We start from the raw sequence: 25,019 nt of genomic DNA on the forward strand, positions 1-25,019 counted from the left end.
TTATTTGTCCATGCAATAAGCCTTATATTGGGGGGGGGGTTTGAATTATTAAGTGAATTCAACAGAAATTCAATAAATATTCGCATAAAAGTACTGAAATTATAAGAGAAAAATCTAAACCTTTTTTTTATAGAATAAATTCATCATTGGATTTCCATAACAAAAAGACCTACACTAACCCATATTATTCATTCCAGAGTTTTAGATACAATAATGGAGCATAAGGGAAAAACTATACCATTCTGTTTAATGAGTAGGAAGATAAAGGAACTAAGGAAGAAATGTATTTATTTATTCGATTTTTATGCCACCCTTCTCCTTAGACTCAGGGTGGCTTACAACATATTACCAATAGCACTTTTTAACAAAGCCAGCATATTGCCCCCACAACCCAGGTCCTCATTTTACCCACCTCGGAAGGATGGAAGGCTGAGTCAACCTTGAGCCGGTGATGAGATTTGAACTGCTGGCCTGCAGATCTACAAGTCAGCTTTAGTGGCCTGCAATACAGCACTCTACCTGCTGCACCACCCCGGCTCATCACGGTCTTCAGCAAATCAAAAAGTTAACTAATCAGAGAGACACGCCTTGGTGGAAAAATGACTTTGTTTAGTATGTATCATTCTAAACTTTAGCTTATTGATTGAAACATAGTTGACTACTTTTGTAAATATTCTAAGCTAAACACAAATATCTAGAATAGAATACAATAGAATTCTTTATTGGCCAAGTGTGATTGGACACACACTTAATGATTGTCATAGGGTTTAAATAAGCAATCTGGAAACAAACAATGAATACTACTCAATTTAACTGAAGTTGCTAGCTGGATGCTAAAGACTGATGCTGAAATATGTTAGTGTAGAAAATTTTCTGCTGTCCCTTTTGCCTATTTTCTTATCTACCAAAACCATCTCTGAAACTCAGATTAGCTTTACAAATATTCATCGAGGCAGTTCCATCAGCCTAAGAATACTAAGGATGACATGAAAAGTTCTGCTGGAATGTATACAAAGGACTCTTAAATAATTTTCAATAACTCAGGACCTACATTGTAACAATTCTTATATTTGTGGCATTCTAATAGAACAGATAATAGAACTACTTCTCTGCAGATAGCTGGTTCTTAAAGACTCTTTTGTGAGGTTAGACCGTAGGATCAGAGCTACCTTTCAGCACCATGCCTTCTTTACATGAACGGGATGGCAATGAAGTTCCCCAGATTTATGGTACAGAAGACTTTAATAGGTCTGTGGAGTCAGAGGTTGCGAGGGGTTCATAGCCACAATGGACTTAACCAACCCAGATTTCTGCTGACCCAACTCATTAGAGGGAGGGGTGTGTTCACATGGTGAATCTGCTTTTTAGCTCAGAACACTGGCAAATTTATAGCCATCTGACATTGTCAAAATATTCAAGCATATGATCAATTCAATTTTACATTTGTTAAATGTAAAAAATACTAGGCTTCTATTTTATCAATGGGATTTCTAATTTCCTGATTTCTAATAATTCATTTTCATCAAATTTTACAAAATAACAGTCCATGACAGATTGGAAATTTTAAAAACTGATCCTTCACCACAGTATATTTAAGAAACACTAGTTTAGAACACTACTGGAAGAAAGCAAAGAATGAACCCAGCTGAAAAGAATCCTTCTCAGGCATTACCTTGTGGCAATATCTACAGCAAAAATTAATTTTACATACTTTTCACATTCACAGACCACTGACTTTGCCGCCCTGTGTATGGTGACCCAATCCCTCCTGGTTAAGAGGGGCTGGGATTTGCTCTTAAATAGACTCTATTTATACAGCTCCTACAGATGCATGACTCACCATTATCAGGGAAGAATCTGAATTCTTGGTCCTGAGGAAGTAGACCAGTGATGGCTAACCTTTTTTTGGCTCGGATGCCAACAGGGTACATGCATGTGCAATAGCACACATGTGCTTCCCCACACAGAACGCAATGCCCATGTGCAAACCCATCCACCCCATACACACTGCCCTGCTGCACATGCACACAGGACTCACTGATGTTGCAGATAGGACTGTTAAGCCATTTTTCACAGTTCCCAGCCTCCTAAAGCCTGGGGATGGCGAAAAATGGCACAACGGTCCAACCAGAAGCTTGTTTCTGAACTTCCAGTTGGCCCATTGGCCCGTTTTCCCCCATCCCCAGGCTTTGTAAGGCTTTCCTGGGAAGAGCAAAAACAGCCAAAAAGAAGGCCAAAGAATCAAATAACCAGCGCATGCATGCATGTAGGAGTTGACACATGCCCTCAGATATGGGCACATGAGGCGTTGCCCATTTCAGCTCCTGCATGCCACCTGTGACACACATGCCATAAGTTCACCATCACTGAAGTAGACAGAGTTTTTGGAGCTGTGATTTGAGGCAATGGTAAAGGGGATAAGCAAGAATTGCTGAAGCAACATCCAACTTCCAGGCGCACCGTACATGATGCAAAGCACAATAAAATAACTCTGCATGCTCTTCACCTACAAGGGTGTTCTTTAATCAATCCTCCTGGTAGGGACTTTGCAGCAAAATTTTGTTGTGAACTGCATGTTCTTGAAATTTGACTCTCTTGCTCCTGAAACTCACTTGAATCCAAACTAGGCATTTTCTCACATTTGGCCTTGATATCACTGTGACCCACCGCTCTAGGTTCTGGTTGCTAAAACTCATAAAGGTAATGCTCCAAATTTGTTTGGAACTTTTTGGGGACTCACATCCCATCTGCTATTTCTTATATTATTTTATTATTTAATATTAAAAATAAAGCCTCTGCAAACTAACTATAGATGGGCATATATTTGATTGAAAATAAAGACCTTGGTAATATGGGATAGAACCAATTCAATGACATTGCTTTGCAAAATTCCTCAGGGCACTGCTCCTATTTAACATTTACATTAGGGCACATGTGGAGGTCATGAAGCAGCATTGGATTATTATGTTGATGACACCCAATTGTACCTCTCCATCCAGGACCAAACAAGTGGTGCCATTGAAGTTCTTTCCCAGTGTCTAGAATCTGTCAGGGCTGAAAGGGGAAAAGCAGGCTTTGGCTCAGTTTCAGCAAGACTGATTGCAGTTTCTAAAACTTCCCCAATCTGGAGATTTTTCAGGTCTACTTCTGTACTGACCCAGACAGAATTGGTACACCATTTGGAGGTTCTCTTAAACTTGTGGCTCTTGCTCTTAAGAGGAGGTAGCTTTAGGACAGTCTTTGCAGGGGTTTTATTTAATCCACAATCTGCACTTGAATTTGCATGGGTTTTACTCAATCCACAAACTGCACTTGAATTTGGATCAGAAATAACTCATGCCCTAGTCGCCTCCAAGCAGGGGTGGGATGCTAGCCGAAATGCTTAATTGGGCTCGCCTCCGCAGCTCTGGAGGTGCCAACAGTATGTTCAGAACCAAAAAACCTTGCCGGAACACAGGTGCACCTGCATAATGGGTAGAGATGCATAATTCCGTTGAACTCACAGTACCTCCAGAGCCACAGGGATGAGCCCAATTAAGCATTCCAGCTAGCAGCCCATCCTGCCTCCAAGTCAGCCCCACACATTGTATTTTACTAGTAGTTATGCTGACTGAAATCTCTGGGTCATCATTCAGCAACTATGGGACAGCCAGAACTTCCACACTCCTTATATAATTAGCATTTTTCCAGTTGTGATGAAGAGTCCTGCAAGAAACACCTTACAGTTAGAAAATGACAAATAAAACAATGGCAATACAGATAGTATTGTCTAGTAACTGCATTTGGTTCCAGAAAAATGACCATAAGCAAACCATGTGACAGAGAGGGAGAGATTGCAAAGACTACTCATTGCATTCATCCCATTCAGGTAAAGTTCTCTCAGAGTATTCTGTGCCTGACCATTTTATTTGTTTTGTCACACACACACACACACACCCGCCACTAAACACCAAGCTCAAACAAGCTATTTCTTCTTAATTTGCTTTTCTCTAGAATACAGCACTTCCCTAAAAGGTTCTAACCACAAGTTAACAAGTTGACATCTGTGACCTTAATGAACGATTGCTGAGACAGTTACTAAATAAGGACGATCTATGATACGAATTCTTTCATGTATAAATTATAAGGTGAATAGACTTTGAAAAATTTCCTACTCCAATTCAGAATTCTTTAAAGCAAACAATGTAAACATTTATATTTCTGTTTCTATCAACCTCGTGGAATCAAAACCAATTCTGCTTTAATGTGAAGCTTTATTGACAGAATCTTGCAAACATGAAAATACAATTGTTCTCTCCTCCTCATCTTACAGCCTAAGAAACAAGAAAAGGGTAACTTCTAAGTTGCCCATCCACCCTCTAGCTGTGGGCTATGCTGTCTCTTATCTGACTGCTGTCTTGGCAGCATCTCTTTGACCAGTCTCCCCAGGTCCTTTTCCATATATCATATAGCTTAATTAACAGGACAATCTCTAAAAATTAAAATCAACTTACTTCTTCCTCCCTCCAATATAAAACATAAAATAAATAGTCAAGAGCTATAGTAAACTTTCTTACCAGGATTAGGTAGAGAATAAGTGCACAAAACAAAGAGGAAACTGCTAGAAATAAATGTTACAATCAGCTAACGCTAAGTACTAAAATCAGCAGATATGCTGCATGGAACTAGATTGACTGTAGTGTATGCGTGGTTCTTTTAGGACAGTGATGGTGAACCTTTTTTTCCTCGAGTGCCGAAAGAGTGTGCACGCATGCTATCATGCATGTGCAAGTGGCCACACCCATAATTCAATGCTGGGGTGGGTGAAAAGAAGCTTCCCCCACCCCCTGGAAGCCCTCTGGAGGTCAGAAACAGCTTGTTTCCTAACTTCTGGTGGGCCCAATAGGCTAGTGTTTCACCCTCCGGAGGCTCCAAAGGCTTCCCTGGAGCTGGGGGAGGGTAAAAACACCCTCCCCATCCTCCGGCTCTCTGGAAGCCAAAAATGCTCTCCCAGAGCCTCTGTGTGAACCAAAAATCAGCTGGCCGGCACACATAAGCATTGTTAGAACTGAGTTAGGGCAAACAGCTCACGTGCCAGCAGATATGGCTCAGCGTGCCACCTGTGGCACCCATTCCATAGGTTCACCATCATTGTTTTAGGATGTTATTGTATTATTATATTACTGATTTTATTGTGTAATCTGATTATATTTTACTATTATTGTATTTATGTCACTTGTTAGTTGCCCTGAGTCTGTTTCAGAATGAGCGACAAACAAATAAACAAAAAAATAAAAATTTTCCCCAGAGGCCCCTTCATGCCATCTCAAAAGCTGGTGTCATTTTGAGAGCAACTTCAATTCTAGTGATTCACAAATTGTGATTGCTTCCAAAGTGCTTGCTTTTAATGGCATGGATTCATTTAGGAAGGCAACATGGCGCATGGAAAGATAATCAGTCAATGTACTGCAAAGCCTTTTACAGAGGTTACCTCACACAATTCACAATTATAATTTTCTATAATTATCAACAGAATATACAGGTTCTTGATTTCATAATTCAATACATGTATAAATACAGGTGATCCTCCTTTAACAACCAGTAGCTCTTCAAACTTACAATGGCACCAGATGAGTGCCTGTCAGCCTAGTATATTATAATAATGTCACCATCTGCAACTTTCCATCTGATTCTTTTCATTTGGTCTTCTGAATGGAAGAATACTATTGTTAAAAACAGGAGGATAATAGTACCTTAAGAGCACCACCTGTGATAGTACTAAACAAGTATACCACCAAGAAATGAAGGTCGCTATTGCTTCTCTTGTTTATTTTGGGTCCTGAAATACTGAACAGAAACATAAGACAAGATATTGTAGGAATAAATATTTTAAAAAGAAGCATAACTTAAGGGCTTTTGTAGATGACTTGATGTTGGTTTTGGAAAATCTTTTAAAGGGAATTGAAACATTAATGAGAAATGAGTGCAACTAACTGACAGAGCAGAGAAAGATGGGAATAGAAAAACAATCTGCAGGTGCTATGGTTATAAAAATATCTCACAATACACCATCACCTACTGCTACTACCACTGTTCGCATTTTACATCCAGCAGCTTTGCATACTACCTCTACCCAATCAATTGCCTTAAAATTAAATGTAATAAAAGTGAATTGATTACAATCAGGGCACTAAAGGAATTTAATGGCCAAAGGGATGTGTCAGTGAGAAAGAAGACAATCCCAGAAGAAAAAAAGAAAGCTGGAGTCACTTCTTCAATAATATTGTGTGTTTGGTCATATGGCTGGAAAAATTGTCTGTATTCAGTATGTTTGGTTGATGAACTTGAGGTACAAAATGTGTGCTTTTGTTATGATAAATTTGTTCAACTTTTGGAAATCAAGATGATTACATAATATACAAATAAATATTATTCTACATTTAGGTGCAAAGTCAAGTTCTGCCTTGTTTTTGAACAAGTTGCTTCTTTTTTGTGATTAGACAGGCCTCAAACCGAAGCTCACATTTATAAATTTGTCTATAGGCTTTAAAAATTGTTTGTTGTGCCTTAAGAGGTTAATTAAACAATTACTAGGAGAGATACTGCATCAATCAGCAAATGCAGAAAAATCAAGCTCTTAGTCACCAACCAGCAGATTATCAAGACCTCTAAAATTGGCAATATTCATGTCATATCTTTATTATTAATCCAAAATTTAGAGTAACTTCCTTTAGGCATCGTACAGGTTTAAAAAGTCAGCTTCTGTAAATGAACCTTTGGTTTACGTAAGGTTCAAAATACATTAGTTATGACAAAAGTGCACCACAATTTGCCTATTTAAGGCAAGCTTGGTTGAAATGATCACATAAGGCTTCCTGTTTGTTCAATAGTAGTACAAAGATATACGCCTAAATTTAAACTAACAAAAGAATATACCAAAAAAAATCCTTAATTGTGTCCATCCTCTCCTAGCATTTCTATATTTGGAATTCAATGTATAAACATAGTCTTCAAAAAGCTAGGCATACAAGCCAAGAATTTTCTCATGCAGTCTCCACTTTTTCAGGTGATACATTCAAAGTATTGTTAATATTGCTTGTAAAACAAATGAGCTTTGCTTATCTGTATAACCTTGCTACTTCTCAATGGTCGATCATGAAGCTTCACTGAATTTCTAAGAAATGCTCTTTTGAGAAATAGCTCACCCTCCTCGTCTCCTGCAAGAGTCTGAAGACTCTTCTATGCTGCCAGACTTGGGGCTATTAAACTCTAGCCCCCTGATCAATGAATGCTACGTATATTTGTGGTCTGAGTGGGAATGCCTGTCTTTTAATAATTGGGGATTTTAGAAGCTGTGTTCTACCAAGGCTATCAGTTATAACTGGTAGTACACATAAAAGACTATTAAAATATTTTACACACACACATTTTACACACACACACACACACACACACTCTTCTATACAATATATTAAAAAGTAAGGGAGAAGTAAGCCAAAAAGGCTACATGGAGATATTAATGTTGCGTGGGTAACATTACTGAAGGGAGAAGATCACCCATGGATACCATTGCAAATATGCATAGGGATGGAACAAAATAGATCTGTCTTACATTAAATTCAGATATATTGTATGGTTTTAAAGCACAATCTGGGTGATCTATATTTGAGTTATACTGAAATTGAAAATGATTTCCAAAATGTATTCTTTGAAATTGAAAGCCTTCTTCTTGAGGTTAGAACTCCAAAGTAACAGATCAATTAATTATATGCAATATGAAGGACAGGAATAGCTAAATATTATGCATAACTTTAAAAAAAACAATCTGCAAAATACTGTACTGTTAATGTACATTAACTAATGAAAAGGTCTTCTCAGTATCTACTATAAGTAGATTCATGATAACAAGGCAACAGTCTTTTTTTTAATTCTATACTAAAATTATTTTTACAGAATAATGAAAATCCCAGAAAAATATTAAAGTTGTATTATCCATATGAGCATCATTTTTGCTTCCAGTCTTTCTTGTTGCTCACTCTTTTTAGAAGACAATATTCTCTGTTCCTGATATTTCCCAGCAACATTTATGATGTCACATGCTAACCTCTACTTCACAGCAAGATCAAGCACAGCAAGCAGATGGGATACCAAAAAAAAGAAAGAAAGAAAGAACACCCATTTAAAATACAAATCTCTTTTATAAAGAAGAAAAGAGTGCAGGCGCAGACAATGAATGGTTCACATTTTTAAGTATGATATATGCAAACGCTTATCCTAGCATGAAAATCTATTTAAGGCTTAAGCTGGGTAACCGATGAATGTATGCATGTTATATTGAATTCATAAATATAAGTGAAATATTTTGAAAAAGGCAACAGAAATATATAATTCTAGAAGAGCCTAAAATCAGTCACAGGAAAACAGCATTAGCACCTTTCAAAACAGTAGGAAACATCAGTTGGAATGTTTAATAAGATTTTAAATGAGATTCATAGAGCAGAAATCCCTCACTATTGCTTATCAGTCAGATCTTTATTACAATCAATGACCAAAATTCCACCTAAAAGGGAGAAACCGAACTTACAAAATAAGTTAAAAATAAACAGTAACTTTTATTACAGTGGTTTTCTAAACAATAAAATAAAATGTATATTCAAGGAAACTGAGTCTTATTGGTCCTATAACAAATAGTATATAAAATAAATTCAAATAATCCAAGGATTTAGTTAATATGGAGGATGTAAAAGATATTCTTTGGGTCAGTCACTCTTAGCCCAACTCTCCTTACAGGATTATTGTTGTGGGGGGGGAAAGGAGGATGTGTATTAGATAAGTTTACGGCTTAAGTTAGTTGTAAAAATAATAAAGATGGGATGCAAATAAATAAATAAAATGGGCAATGTGACAATACATGAACTGTATTTCAACTGCTCCTTCACCACATAAAAATAAGAAATTTCTCTGAACTTTCCTTGACAGATAGCTACAGTTAGTGGTCTCCTAAATTTAGAGATAGATATTTGGTTTAATATTTTGCTGGTCTGGGAATATTTTGCTGGGAAAACCACTACTAAATTTTTTTTAGAAAGGTCTGACAAATCTAATTAACTTTTTAAATTCATAACACGTTGCTTCATGACACCTACTTATAAGCCATCATCAATAATATGAACATGGTTCTATGAAAAACCATGACTCTGCGACTTCTTATAAATTAACTCCAATTAACTTTTCCAAGCCAAGATTGAGGGATCTAAGCCTACTGCAAAACCAAAAAAAGGTATTTCTATCAGAATGAAAATATACATAACCACATGCTGGCTTCCATTCTAATCATACTAGTTTCATGACAAAGGACCACATTAGGCACACTTCACACCCTTTGGAAAACAACCTTAGAAATTTAGGCTGTATTCTCCCTAATCAAGCAAAGGACCTATATGGGTATGAACACCGAGTAAGAGTTGTGCATAAACATTTGTTGCAAATACTTTTTTAAAAGTCAGTATAAATCTTGTCCCTTTGAAATAATAGAAAAATTGCAGAGCTATTGTCAATTTTGGGGCATTTTGCTTAATATAATCCTAATGGGCCTTACACTCACCAAAGACCCTGCCCTCAATATTTAATTGATTGTTCATTTAACTTAGGGCCTTTGACAAATACCAAAATCTTACTTTCAGAATAATTTATCTTTGAAGTTCCTTCCTTACAATACACAATTCCATGATTACCACACACAAATATAACTTATTTCCTATATGACAGGAAAGCTCTATAAGTAGAATTCTTTTTTGAGAGTCATTTCCGGGTTGCTCAGCCTAAAATTTAATGAATAGCTTAATCACCAATCACACAAATTTGTCTTGCAATGTCAGAAGAAAAGAGCCTGAAACTAGGCTAGGTCCACTTCCAAAACAAATAACAGGATCCTCCAATCCAAAAGAGTTTATAGTTTCAAGCTTGTTGCATTATATAAACAAAAGAAAAATGTACAAGTATTTAAAACCCTGCTGTTCTGTTCGGGTCGTATGCGACCCGAAACCAAGTTTGAGTCCCCTGTAAAACATTTTCCCTGCATATCTGAAACTTGAAATTCCATGACTTTTCATCATTTCAGGGGTTCTCTCTATGAGAATTTTTTTTGGGGGGTGGGGGGCTTAGTTTTTGCTGGGCAAAAAAAGTCACAAATCTTCTGTTCGGGTCACATACAACCCGGACCGAAAACTCTTCATTTGAAGTGCTTATGTTTGGTCAATTTGAAAACTTTTTTCACTTGGAAAGTAGTCTGAACATTTCTGCACACAATGATATGAAAATTGAAATGAAAAAATTAATCCTTATTGGTTTATTTTGCACATAAATGTGCCTCCCCCCCGTTTTTGTGAAAGTTTTTTCAATTTATGGATAGTTTTGCTTGCAAAATGCATTCTATTTTACTGAAGTTGGTGTGGGATTGGTAGCTTGAACATTTCTGAATATAAGAAAAATATAAAGGAACTGAAAAAAACGATTCTTACTGGTTTTTTAACATCAGAAATAAGGCCTCCCCACCCCCTCAGATGCTTGCAACCATTTTCACTTTTTATTTTTTTATGCTCCAAATCCAAAATATTCTTTAAAATCTTAGGCATTCATTTACTCAATTTAACAATGCTGATCATCAAAAAAATATTTGTGGGGGGGGGGAATTTTCTGGGCAAAAAAAAAGTCACGTTTAGTCTGTTCGGGTCATATAGACCCGGACCAAAATGATTTTTTTTAGGTACTTGAATTTGGTCTTTTTGAAAACTTTTTCAACTGGAAAACTAGTTTGAACATTTATGAACATAATGATATGAAAATTGAACTGGAAAAATTGAGACTTATATTTCTATTTTGATCAAAAAGCCCCTCCCCCCATCCTTTCTGAATTTCGTGTCAATTTATATTTTTTAAGGCTACAAATCCCTAAGGAATTTCCCCCCAAAAGGTTTGATATCCTAAATTGAACAATCCTGAACATAAGAAAAATATAAATGAACTGAAAAAAATGGTTCTTATTGGTTTATTTTTCCCACAAAAGGGCCACACACCCCGGCCTTGCTGTGTGCCATTATTGTCACTTGTTATACATATTTGTCTAGAAATATTTGGAATATCCTTTTGAAAATCAACCACATTGTAGCCAGATAACTAATTTTATGAAAGAAATCCATTTTACTAAAAAAAAGTGTGTAAGTTTGAAATTAACAGCATAATTTTTATATAAATTGAAATAACTTTATGTGCAAAATAAACCAATATGCATCAATTTTTCCAGTTCAATTTTCATATCATTATGTTCAGAAATGTTCAAGCTACAAATCCCACACCAACGTTAGCAAAATAGAATGCATTCTGCTAGCAAAACTATCCATAAAGTGAAGACTATTTCACAGAAATGGGGGGTGCATGCATTATATCAGCAAAATAAACCAATAAGATTTACTTTTCTCATTTCAATTTTCATATCATTGTGTGCAGAACTGTTCAAGCTACCAATCCCACACCAACTTTAGTAAAATAGAATGGATTTTGCAAGCAAAACTATCCATAAATTGAAAAAACTTTCACAAAAACGGGGGGGAGGCACATTTATGTGCAAAATAAACCAATAAGAATTAATTTCTTCAGTTCAATTTTCATTCCATTGTGTGCAGAAATGTTCAAACTTGTTTCCAGGTGAAAAAAGCTTTCAAAAAGACCAAATATAAGTACCTAAAATGATCAATTTGCAGTCCGGGTCAAATAGACCCGGGAACATAAGATTGGGGAGTTTTTTCGAACAGAACAGCAGGGTTAAAACCTTAATTTCACTAGATTTAAAATTTCCATTTGACACATAGCAAGTAACCAGGTTTATCTCATTCTCTTCATTCTTCTGTGGTCCATGACCCTAGTGTGCATTCATCATGATGTTTATTTTTGAAGAAAGTCTGTGGAACCTCTTTGAAGCATTGTTTTAATGGCGCATTTTTAATTTTATTCTAGAAAAAGGTTTTGCATGAAAAAAAACCATATTTATAAAATTATCTGGCTCTAATATACTTTCCATTTAGAACCATTGTTTAGAAGAATTTTCCACAGTAAATGGAATTATATGTCCTAGCTTGATAATATATTGTCAAAGTAGCATGCCCCGGCCTTTCTGCTATTGAAGTAGATTTTAAAAATCCTTTTAGATATTTTAAATATTTTGCTTGATTTTTACTTTATTTGCGGGGGGGGGGGGGGTTATGATTTTTTTTGACTAATATCTTAAAACCTGTTCTGGATTTTTTTCCTGGGCAGATTCGTTATAGAAAGTTGCACTGTGCAAAGAATTTCCTATTTGTGTTGTTCCAGAGGATACACATTTGGAATACCATGCTTTTAACAAATAATGCTTATTCTTCCATTTATCTATTAAAAGTTGTCCTTGACATGTTCACAATTGGGACTGCCACAAACCTGACAATGCTTGTTGCCATTTGTGACCAAGTGATACCAATCATTAGCCAAGGACCACTCGTTCAAAACTATTGTATACCTCATCTCTCCCAGCCCCAAAACTCACAAAGACTTCCAACTCCTTTCACTCACCCATTTCCTCCCCATCTCTGACTTTTTGGAGGCTTGTCTTGTAAGGTAGGAAGCAGTCCTACCCTGGTTTCAGTCACCCTCACCACCCTACACTCTGACACTCCTGCTGACCTGTGTTCTGCCATCCCAGCTCACTTTCACCACCATGATCTTATTCCCACTGTAAACTAGGCATGCCCAAAATAATTTCTAGGTTATCAGAAACAATCTAACTTTCAAAAGGATCATGTTAGGAAGACTAGAAAGCTATCAGACACAAATGTTCTTGCAATGGTTTGGAAAGCCGCTTCTCCAAATACAGTGGTACCTCTACTTACGAACTTAATTTGTTCCGTGACCAGGTTCTTAAGTAGAAAAGTTTGTAAGAAGAAGCAATTTTTCCCATAGGAATTAATGTAAAAGCAAATAATGGGTGTGATTGGGGAAACCACAGGGAGGATGGAGGCCCTGTTTTCTCCCAGGAGATTCCTAGAGAGGCCCCACGGAGGCTTCTCCCCACCTTTTCCAGACCTGTTTCCCACCAGGAGATTTCTAGAAAGGCCCCACGGAGGCTTCTCTCTGCCTTTTCTGTCCCTGTTTCCTCCCAGAAGATTCCTAGAAAGACCCCCACAGAGGCTTCTTCCCACCTTTTCTGGCCCTGTTTCCTCCCAGATTCCTAAAGAGGCCCCAGGGAGGCTTCTCCCTGCCTTTTCTGGTTTCAGTTTTGGAGGCTCGGGTTTGTAAGTGGAAAATGGTTCTTGAGAAGAGGCAAAAAAATCTGGAACACCCGGTTCTTATCTAGAAAAATTTGTAACTAGAGGTGTTCTTAGGTAGAGTGCAATTGCAAGAATGAGATCTGCTTGAAAGAATGGTGTACAGTAACCAAGACAGAAAGCTGTCCCTCACATCAGCTCAGCATGCCTGTCAGCGCAAAAATGCAAAAGTAACTGGACTTAGGGTAGAGAGAAGTGGGCAGAATGCATGTCAAAGCTGCCAAGGTTGACACAACTTCACACACGCAGGTGGCTGGCTATGATGGGAGGACATACAGATGAATGGGTTTAGTAACAGCACTTTACATCTGGTTGTAAGGATAGGTGGACTACCAAGCACCCAGATTTTGACCACATGACAGTAAAAGTGCTACAACACCCATAATTTCAGGAAGGGATCATAATTCTCTTTTTCCACACCATCATAATCCTGTACAGATGCTGAACAAATGGTTATAAACTGGGGACTACCTGCAAAATTCATTTGAATTTAGCTAATCTATATTCTCCACAATGCTTCTAAACTGGGTATTCTTTCTAAATACAACTTTAAAAATTAAAGTTTAAACCAATACAAAAGTTTATTTGGGGAGACATCTTGAGAAAAATATTTATTTTATTTTGTATTTAAGCAGGATAACCATATCTAAGTAGACAAAGCATAATGTTGTTACTATCCTTCCTAACATGACTATTATCTACTTGCTATTAAAACAGTAATGGCAACCAAATGATTTAAATTAGCAGCACAAATGCTTATGTGTACATAGCCAAAGAGGGTTCCTTCTTAAACATCATAATTATATGTACTGCTAAAACACAACTTAAGGAATCCATTATAATGTGCAAATTGAAAAAAGGTTAAAGCACAAACTCAAAGTGTATGTCTCTAATTAAATATTATTGTTTTTGCTACAGCTAATAATAGTATATAAAACATATATAATGTAGTAAACTATAATTATATAGTTCTATTCCTAAAAATAACCTTAATAAAAAGCAATTAAGCACATTTCCTAACTATATTAGTCTATCTACATTAAAAATATAACTTGTTACATTTTGGCACAACTAATTTATATGCAGAATATAAATGTGCATTACCTTCATTTTCAGAAGCCTGGCATTTTACTTGTATCACCAAATCAAAGGTAGTCTCTGGATTTTCTCTGGAAGTAAAAACAAAATATCTGACTACTCATGAATTGGTCCCAAACATTTAAATAATCTAATCACAGGAATGCTATGTTTGTTATAACATTAAACTGCATAATAGTATTGACTCATAATTACTTGTCTCTTAGAATACACAATGATTATTTACCAATCGTTGAGTATAAAATTGTATTACAATGCAAGCTCAACAAACATTATTTAAGCTTGACTGCTGAAATTCATTAGATTATGTAATGGTTAATCCAGCTCTAGTACACTAACTCTCAGCAATGAATCACTGCGAAGGACAAAGAGAATCCTGCCAAGATAAACAGAAGTGGGAATTGACACTGAAAGTGAAGAGTTAAGCTACAACTTGCTGCAAGATAGAAACAACATTTGTTTTACATCTTTAGGGAAATATCCATTTCCCTTACTTCAGTAGGGATTGAAATAAACAGTATAAAATAGTGATAAATGACCACAGAAAAATACACTCAAAATACATATGTATGTAAACTATTGATATTATATCCTTTATAATCCTGTACATTAGCCAGTTCTTCTTTCAACATCTATTTCAAATTCTGTAGCTGTAACTTGAAGGATTCTATCATTTCACAGTTTGTGAATGAGCAAGTCGATTACCTTTTACCATGCAATTTCATTGCGATTCTTGAAACACTTCCAGTATGTCCTATGTAATGTCATAATTTCAATGTATGCCTTGGAAGTTATTCCTCCCAACTTCTATACATGCTATAGTCCTCTATAAATTTTCAAAGCAATTGTTATTGCAGTTGTAATGTTTGTTTATTTCTTAATGCCCATGTAATATATAAAATATGATATAATTGAATTTGATAAAGGACTTTTTAATCAGTTCACTCCCATTTTTAAATAACACTCACCTATTGGCTTAAGCAAGGAAAGATTATCCTCATTTTGACATTATGACCCCGCATGGATTTTTGTTTTACAATAAACTCTAATGGAATTTTGCTAATATTAGTTTTCCCTGAATCACATTTCCCAGTTGTGTTGGAATTAAACTTCTAAAATTTCCAGCCAATAACTCAAATAATTCATTCACAAAATACTAAAGAGTGCTAGAATGGGAATGGGTAATTGAAGACAGAACAACAACTGAGAAGCAATAAGCAAATTGAAATTTCCGCTTCAATAATTATTTGAGCTTGCAAATATCAGTGTGTCATGCAGATGAACATGTGAGCATCCACCCCAAACTCTAATAAAGAAGTCAACCTCTGGTTGATTACATAACTATTTGACCATAAGAATGAATAAATATGTAAATAGAAGTAGCAGATATTAAACAGCAGCTAGAAGTAGCAGATATTAAACAGCAACTGGAACTGAATGTGCTACGTTCAAAAAAATTAAACTTCACAGTTGTTTAAGGAACATAAACGTATGTGTTGTGGAACACAAATTCCATGTATTAAAATAGTCATGAAATTATTATTATTTTACCAAATTTATATTCATGAGGTTTCTAGCTCAAAAATAATCCATTTTCAATTTCTGGGTAAGATGTTATGATTCTTTACACAATGTAAATACTATGCTTGCTCAATTAGAAATTAGTCCTTCTGTGAGACTAACTTATTCCTTAGCAACTGTACACAAGATTGCACTATAATAGGATTTGCAACTGAGCTCTTTCCTGTAATGGTTTGGGTAGTTAAGTGTGCTAACTCCAGAAGTACCCACAATGACTGAAAAGAAAACTTCTATAACAGGTTCTCCAACTATAACCACAACTTCTTTAGAAACTAGATAAACACCCCATAGGTCAATATTTCTGTTTTCTGCATAACTGCTTCTAGGCTTCCAACAAAAAGGCCTTTCAAATGGTGTTACTTTACACCATGAAGTATCAAACCAGTTCAATATGTCAACCAGTTCATAAAAGCAAGGGCTTTTATGTCTTTTCCAGCTGGGTCACCATGAATAGATCATTGTCAGTTTGCAAAACTATGAAAACTAGTTCAGAATGCAAGATTTACCAAGGCTTTACAAAGCCAGGAAAGGATTTTAGCCGCCATCACTAAAATGAGGAAAAAATTCATTCATTTTTCACTCTAGAAATAATCCCTTGGAATTGGCAGATATTCAAATGGTGTATATTTTTTCCAACCCACTGTGGAAATTATTAAAACAGAAAATGTTTATCTCCACTAATTCTGTGGCATCATTCTGCTCACATTATTTTCAGTCATGGGAATTTCCTATGCCAACATCCTCCTGCCCCCTCTTGCCACATATTATCTTTTCAGTTAATGCAGGGGAATTTTGATGCTATCAAATTGTTACCTGGCATACAGTACAGTACTACAGTATACTGTTTATTTTTCAAATCCTACCCATTGGAGAAAGGGGAGTATGACATCTTAAGATGTGCATAAGGGCGTGCATAAGTGCACCAGCGTGCCTACCGTCCCCTGTCCAAACTGTTTCTCTCTTACTGGTATCATGCATATAAACATTGTTATATCTTTGTATACTAGATACCAAGATACATATTGTGTGTGGTTGTGTTCATAACTAAACTGAGACTGGGCAGCAGAAATGGGGATAAAAGTAGTTCATGTGGGTTTATAGGTTGCCAAGAGATAAGAAAACACCAGCCTTGGCCTGCTGTGTTTCTTATTGGACTTCCTTCTGCACAGATGTGCTGTGTCTTGTGTTTTACTTGTTGACTCTCATTTGATTGTGTCAAGCGCTGGCCACGAAGGTTAAACCCAGCAGAGGCAGAGCCAAGCAAAGGCAGACGGATACTGCCTTTGCTTACTGTATACTGTCGGCCATTCAAAAAAAAGGACAGTCGGATTTTATACTGCGAAGGAGGTGGGGAGGGGGGGGAGGAGAGTAGCTTTGGACTGACTACATAAGCTACTTTTTACCAAGGACAAAGCAAGCCGAGCCTGAGCCGGAGGAGCCCACCTAAGCAAGCCCAAGTGCTTGCCAAAGGGAGCTCTCTCCCCACCGATCTGGTTTGGGATTGCAGCCCCCCCCCCCCCGAAAGAAGTGCGCGCCAGAAGCGAGGATGGGGCTCCGCTCCCTTCTCCTCCTCCCCCCCACCTCTTTCCTGCTGACCTCAGCTCCCGTACGCGGCCGGCCAGCCGGCCTGCCTCCTCCTCCTCCTCAGCAGCCGCGCACATGCAAAGTGGGGCTGGGGGTGGTTTTGAGGCCTAGCCTGACGCCTCCCCTCGTTCTCTCCTGCCTTCCCTTTGCAGCCGACTTTGCCCCGCCGCCGCCCCGCTTCCACTGACGTTTCCCCTCCCCCTCTCGCGCGCGCCACGCGCTTACTTGATCCTGCAGTCCATGGTCGCATCTCGGGGTGAGGGGTCCCAGGAGGCGGAGGCACCCCCTGAAGGGAAAAGGCGGGCGCCAGTCCGGCCTGGGTCGGGAAAGGAGGACGAGAGGGAAGGGAAGCGCCGGCTCTCGTCTCGCTTGGCTCTCCTTCCCCTCGCGTCCCAAGGGGCTGAGCAGGTCGGGGTCGCGTGTGCAGCTTCCTTGGGCGTCTTCGCCGAGAGTGGCCCGAGCTTCGCTCTTTCGCCTCCCCGGCCCGGCGTGACGGCGGCCGTAAAAGCAGCACGTCCCTCCCAGCCTCTCTTCTACCTCTCTCAGTTCCTGCCGCAGAGAAGCGGCTTCTTCGGCACCTTGTGGAAAGCAGGAAGCTCTTACGGGGGCTGGGGGAGCTTCTTCCCTGGGCCTTGGCCAGGGCTGCTGCGACGGACGGACGCTGTTTAACCCAATGGCGGGAAGGAAAAGCAGCAGCCTCGCCATAGGGTTCCTCCTGCGAGGAGCTACGGTTGCCAATTTACTTAAAATCAAGGAGGCAAAGGGAGATTCCGGCCCGAGGCCTGTGGACTTTTTGCAACTTAACTTGAGGAAGGGGGGGGGGGGGACAAAACCAAGGGACTAAACTTTTAACATTGAACTGAAACTGAATATCCTCCTCCATAACCCGCAACAAAAGTTAGCATTGCTATACCTGAATTGAAATTCCCTTTTCTGGAGGGATCTGCTTGCTACTCCCTTACTCAGCTGTCTGAGTAAGGGAGGAGTAAGGGAACTGCTGTCAGTTCAGAAGCCTTATATGTAAGGTGCAAGGAGTACCCAAATTTACTTGGGGGGGGGGGGAACCTGAAAAGAAGGCAAATCTGAAAAGAGGTTGAGAAAGATTTAAAAAATAATAGTTGTTTACATTTATAAATTTGCTTTAGGAAGGAAAATTCAAGAACAGAACTAGAAAAAAATCAATCTGAAGGTCAGGTTTCTGAAATGATTGACCTTTATAATACAAGGTAAAAGCTTACTACAGTATAAGGGGTTGTCACCTTTCCACTTTAATATGTTGCCCTCCCAGAACTTTTTTGAAAGTGCTAGCCTGATTTTCAAAGGTTTAAGTATTGATAAAGTAAATAAAAATAGATGGATAGCAACAGGAATTTCATGCTATCACTCACTATGTGATCTGCAAATTAGGGCTGCTATCTACTTGGCCATGAGTTGGCATTATTTTTCTAGTGCAATAGCCGATGAAAATATCAATGAGCATAAGTTTGCTAAAAAGAGGGAAACTGGAGGAAATTGCTTGTATTGCATTTTTACCTCTTAATGTTGTGTTCACTCTTGTGGTCCTATAGAACAACTTTCCAAGTTGTTCTGTCTTCCCCTGCATTATGCAGGTGTGTTCCTGTTGCTTCCAGTACTCTTCATCCACCTCATGTGCTATTTCAGAAACCACTTATCAGAATGATCAAATACAGGAATATACCCATTGCTTTCAGAAATTTTCCAAATTTTGAAGGGTCAATACAATCAAAAGTTTTGGAGTACTGTAGTGTAAAAAATAAAAGTAGAGGACTTTTTGATTTGATTTTAATTTTTTTGCAATTTCCACCAATATCATGTTCCTTCTGTGGCATGAATGTTCAATTGCCACTACTTTCTCCTTTCTCCTTACAAAGCACTAAATTTCTCCTTACAAAGCACTAAATTTATCCAAAGGATTTTCCACTATATCTGAAAAATAATAATTGGGCTATAATTACACTGCAATTGTGTAATTATCTTTTGGTTTGAAAATTCTTTAAACATATGTTTCTAAGGTCTGGATTAAAGATAGTCCTTGATTTACGACCAGTCACTTAGCGTTCATTTGAAGTTATGACAAGCCCTCCCCAAAAGCTATTTATACCCTAGTTTCAAAGTTATAACTACTGCAGCACCCCAGGACCCCTTACATCTGTGATTAAAACGGAGTGCCTTAAAAGATCATGAGAATAACAACTGCTTTCAGGGTAGTATGAAGCTGCCTCTAGGAAAACTGCTTTTCATATCACATCAACCGGCCACCTCTCAGAAGCTGCAAAAATTAAGTTGGGTGTTACTCGCCCCTGGAGCTAGCTGAAGGGCAAGCCGCCTCCTGCAATTCCTCGAGTGGTCAAGTTAGAAGCAGGCCCCAAGACCTGTGAGGCCTCCCAAGATGTGGAAAGCAGAGCCCGAGATATTTCACAGGGTGGGGAAGACCTATGGAGAATGAGACAGGTGAGTCTGGCTGAGCTTGCCAATGCATAGAGGCATAATCTTACAAATATTTTTGAGCTTTGGATATAACACTTAAGAATCATGTTTCTAATCAGTGCTTAGCATTTTCATGAATGGACCATTTTCAACACAGAAATATACGTAATTATTGTTCTAGTTACAATCATTGTAACTCACATTTTCCATCAGTTTTCTTCTCCAACTTTTGTATTTTGTCAGCAGTGAATAGAACAATTTTCTTCAGTTTTTAATCCATTTTTTTGTTATTATTTTCTTTTTTTAATTATTGTAACAAACCCACAGAGAAAATAAGTTTTGCTAACCAAAGCAATTTTGGAGAGAGAAGCTTCCTATAATCAATAAAAGCACGAATGTTTTATAGTGAAAGACAGATTCTATATAAAAGGAAATAGAAGAAGCAATGGGAAAATAGGTGATTTTCAAGTAGAAAGCCAAGTGAAGAACAGTTGCAGATAACATTCCCTTCCTTGCAGAGGCAGTGGCACCTTAAATGCCCAATCTAGGTCACCCAAAAAAGGAATATCTGTACAAAGCACATTGTAATTTATCTGTAATTATTCTTAGATGGATTAAGTAAACAATGCATAGAGGCATAATCTTACAAATATTTTTGAGCTTTGGATATAACACTTAAGAATCATGTTTCTAATCAGTGCTTAGCATTTTCATCATTTCCTCTATGAACTTCTCCTTTCAATTCAAATAAACTTCTCTATTTTCAACAAAATAAGCTTTCTGGGGGAAGGAAATTTTATTGACATGAGGAAAAGATAAAGCATTTATATTGAAGAAATGCTTTCATTTTCACTGAAGCACTGGCATAAGGATATGAAACTATGCTCGAACCCAGTAAATTGGCTTATTTACTGTCAACACATATCAATAGTATTATCACATTTTATTCCCAGCTAAAAAAATTCCTGTTTTTAAAAGGAATTTAAATAGAACTGAAATGAATTTGAGTTATCATGCTAAATTGCATGACTGTTACAAAACTTTTCAGAGAAATACTATTTTTTCCTCTTTCAATCAATTATGGATCATGCACATAGTTACATCAGATTAACTATAAATTTCAAAAACAATTTTGAGTAAAACATTGATATTGCTAGCCCCCTGCATACACATACACACAGCTGGACACACTCAGAGAATGCCTATGAAATATCTTAATGTTATATGTTCTTAGATCCTTATTAACATCTATGATATTTTACTATAATCTATAAACATTTAATTATATGAAAGGAATATTACATAACTCTTCTCATCTTGTGTTTGGAAAAATCCAAGTTCTAAGCAGGGTAGATTGTGCATCAGGTATATATTAGCCCCAGCAGGGATGAACATTGGCTAATAGCAATAGCACTTAGACTTACGTAGCACTCCAGGTGCTACATAAGTGCTTTACAGGACTCTCTAATTCTAAGTAGTTTACAGAGTCAGCATATTGCCCCTGACAATTTGGGTCTTCATTTCACAATGTGTGCTTCCCTAGTGTATTCAATTTTTTTTCCATGTTTGGAGTGTGATGCTAATATTGGTCTACCATGTCATCTACAGATTGTCCTTAGTAATACAACCAGGGGTGAAATCAGAGATGGGTTCTTCCTAGTTCGGACCAGTTCTCCCAAACCGGTAGCAACCTGCTTGTGAGATCACGATGACATCAGGGAACCGGATTGGTTGGTGCAGGTCCATGGAGGTTACCATCTTTTAAAAAAGAAATTGAGGAGTTTGGTGGGGTCATTTCTTCTGCACATGCACAGAAGCCAAGTTTACAATACTGTGCGTGTATCACCATCTTGTTTTCGGCTTTTGGGGGGTGTTCTGAGTTTTTTGCTACTGTGCATACATCCAGGAGGCATGGCCAGGTGGCGCGGGAGGAAGCAAACCGGCAGCAAGGTAAGTTATAACCTATCCCTGGGTGAAATTCAGCAGCTTCTGACAGGTTCTGGAGATCCGGTAGTGGAAATTTTGAGTAGTTTGGAGAACCGGCAAATACCATCTCTGGCTGGCCCCAGAATGGAGTAAGAATGGAGATTTTACAATATCCTTCCCCCAGGAGTGGGGAGAGAATTAGGATTTTTGCAGTATTCTTTCCCTGGAGTGGGATGGGAATGGAGATTTTGCAATATCCTTCCCTTGCCATGCCTACCAAGGCATGCCCACAGAACCAGTAGGGAGAAAATTTGGAACTTCATCACTGAGTATAACCATTAATTCAATGATCATTCAAAGTTACGATAGCTCTGAATGTATGTTACTTATAACTGTGTCTTGAAGTTCTGACTATTGCAGTAATTCCCATACTTGCATGGTGGCAATCTGAACAAACAGCACTAGACGTGGTTACAATATCACAGAAAGCCTGTTATCACTATTTGTGACTTGCTGTTTTCCCAGAAATAACGTCAATCAGGAAGCCAGCAGGGATGGTCATAAATCACAGTCATACGTTTCTTGCTTAAGGACCACACTGCTTAATGAAGAATTTTTCACTCCCAATTTTAGTCATAAATTAAGGACCGCCTATATATTGATAAGTGGCAAAGTGTGTAAAAGTTGGCAATGCTGACATAAATGTGTGGATGACAGGAAGGATTAAAATTTAATCTAATGTGGATTCAATCATAATCAGATAAAAACGATTTGGTAATTGCAATCAAGCAAAGCTGTTGAAATATGTACATTATTTCTACAATATTTCTAAGACAAATTTCAGCAGCAAGTTCACTAGTATAATTCTAATTTCTTTCCAAAGTTCAGAACTGTGCTTCTGTTTATGGAAACCCATCGGGCAATCACGCTGAAGCAAAAGATGTTGCTCTTGATACCACCCACAGAAATCATGGTGCTTCATAATTCTTTCATTTTATTTTGGCACATGAAACAGAATATGCAGCCAACATCCTATTGTGCGGGTTGCCAACAGTTTTCCCCCCAGCAACTATGTTCATGCTGGTGTTAGTCCACACAGAGTAAAAGTAAGGAAAAAAGAGAGAATATGTAAGAGATATGAATTAGAAGTTAAATATTTTCAAGTTTTATAAAAAGAGGGTCACTTCCAGAATGCCCCGTGTTAGTGTTCCTTTTACATTTTCACTTCATGTATCTCTTTCTGTTCTAAGTTGATCTAGGATCTTTTAGAAGTAGTAAAAAAGTACCACAGAAAATATGTTGAGCAACCTATATGAAATATTTGGAGATTTTTGGATTGTTGAATACCTGATACTTACAAATCTGTCGTTAAATTTCGGAAACAAGATTAAGTATATTTTTATTAACTTAAAATGAGAAGACATTTTTTCATATTTATTAGCGACCTCATGTTTAAAAACATGTATCTAATGTGCTCTTAATGTTATTGTAGTGGAATGGTATGAGAAGACCTAAACCATTAATGCTTAACAAAATAATATGATTTAAAAATGCAAATATATCCCCAATTTAGTATTTTTCTATATAGATAGAACTAGTGATTTGCTGAAAATGGAGTAAAGTGGGTTTGTTTTAATAAGCACTCTTTTATGGTGGGAATATGGTATTGTCCTGGATTTATAAGCATAGATTAACAATATGTATTAATTTTCTATTTATTGTCCATGGTTTAAAATTCCAGTGCTTCATTTATAGATTACAATGTGGGAAATTGGGCAAGAAACGTTTTTCAATTTAAAGACATTTTTTATGTGAACTGGTAACTCTCTTAAATCTTCAATTTAATTCGTCCAAACTTCAAGGCATTCATGGTCAAACCATGCTTTTAAAATGTCAGATACTTGTTCTGATCCATAGCAAATTGGCCCCTAGTTCTGTTCATAATTTAAAAAAAGATATTACTGTAGATTACATGATATGATCTTGGCAAAAATGCTAAAGGCAAATGTGTGTTGATGGATCCAGCCTTGACATCATATACAGAGAGGTTATTCATTTTTGATCCCTGAAGATTAGAAAAGAGCCATTAATCCTAGTATAGAAAAAAAGAGAATAGGTAGAACTAGATAATTCTGCCACATCAAATTACTGAGTCCAATATGAGACTTCATAGAAAAGAATAAGAATACATTAAAAATGTAGATTTGGTGCATGATAATATCTTGATGAAGGAACAAGCTGGTTTCGGGTAAGGCAGTCAATGCTTGATTGGAGTTTTTTTCTTTGTCAGCTAATGTCAAGTTGCTTTATTTTAGTCATACAATAGATAAGTTCAGATAAGTTTCAAGTAAAAAATTACAGCTGTCACATTGTGGTAAATATATAATGGGCTTGCATATAAGCAAAGAATTTTATGTCAAAAAATGGATGCAGCTTCTCCAAAGATGACCTTATCCATGAATGCATGGGATAGGTTTTTCTCTCAGATTTCAAAGTACCCATATATTGTATATAATCTAATCCACAGATAATCCAATCCTGGATATATATTTTTTTTTACCAAAATAGCACAAAAAATGTTTCATCTGTGGCTTACTTTACAACCAAACATAACTCAAGGCAACAACCAACACTTAATACAGTACTCCTTCCTTCTGATTTCCCCATAATGGTAACTTTGAGTTAGGTTGTGCTGAGAGAAAGTGACTAGTGATGGGCGAACCCAACGGTGTTCGGGTTTGGCAAGTTCGGACAAACTTTACACAAAATTCGGCCGAACCGAACCCGAACGGGGAATCCCAGCAAGAGATTCGGGGGGCAAAGCTTTGACGTCACGTATACCGGCAGGTTGCTAAGGATGCCAAGGTGATCACTTCCTGGATTCCATGGAATCCAGGAAGTGATCACCTTGGCGTCCTTAGCAACATGCCGCTGACGTCAAAGCTCCGTCCCCGGAATCTCTTCGTGAAAGGGATTCCCCAGCTCCTTCAAAGGGAGGTCTTCACGTAAAAATAAACATTGTTATTTTTATGAAAAAGGACACCGCAG

At 37.5% G+C, this 25,019-nt stretch overlaps 1 protein-coding gene across 1 annotated transcript in view; it reads right to left on the reverse strand.

Moving 5' to 3' along the window:
• Positions 1-18,313, reverse strand: part of DENND1B (DENN domain containing 1B) — a 234,348-nt gene extending 216,035 nt beyond the window's left edge. The window contains exons 1-2 of the mRNA XM_070746382.1: positions 17,823-18,313; positions 14,439-14,503 (exon numbers count right to left, since the gene is read on the reverse strand). Of these exons, the coding sequence (XP_070602483.1) occupies positions 14,439-14,503; positions 17,823-17,839 (82 nt within the window). The 5' untranslated portion in view covers positions 17,840-18,313. The remainder of the gene's footprint in view (positions 1-14,438; positions 14,504-17,822) is intronic.
• Positions 18,314-25,019: the final 6,706 nt, after the last annotated feature.

This window comes from Erythrolamprus reginae, chromosome 3 (genome assembly GCF_031021105.1).
Source record: "Erythrolamprus reginae isolate rEryReg1 chromosome 3, rEryReg1.hap1, whole genome shotgun sequence".
Lineage (NCBI taxonomy): Eukaryota > Metazoa > Chordata > Lepidosauria > Squamata > Dipsadidae > Erythrolamprus > Erythrolamprus reginae.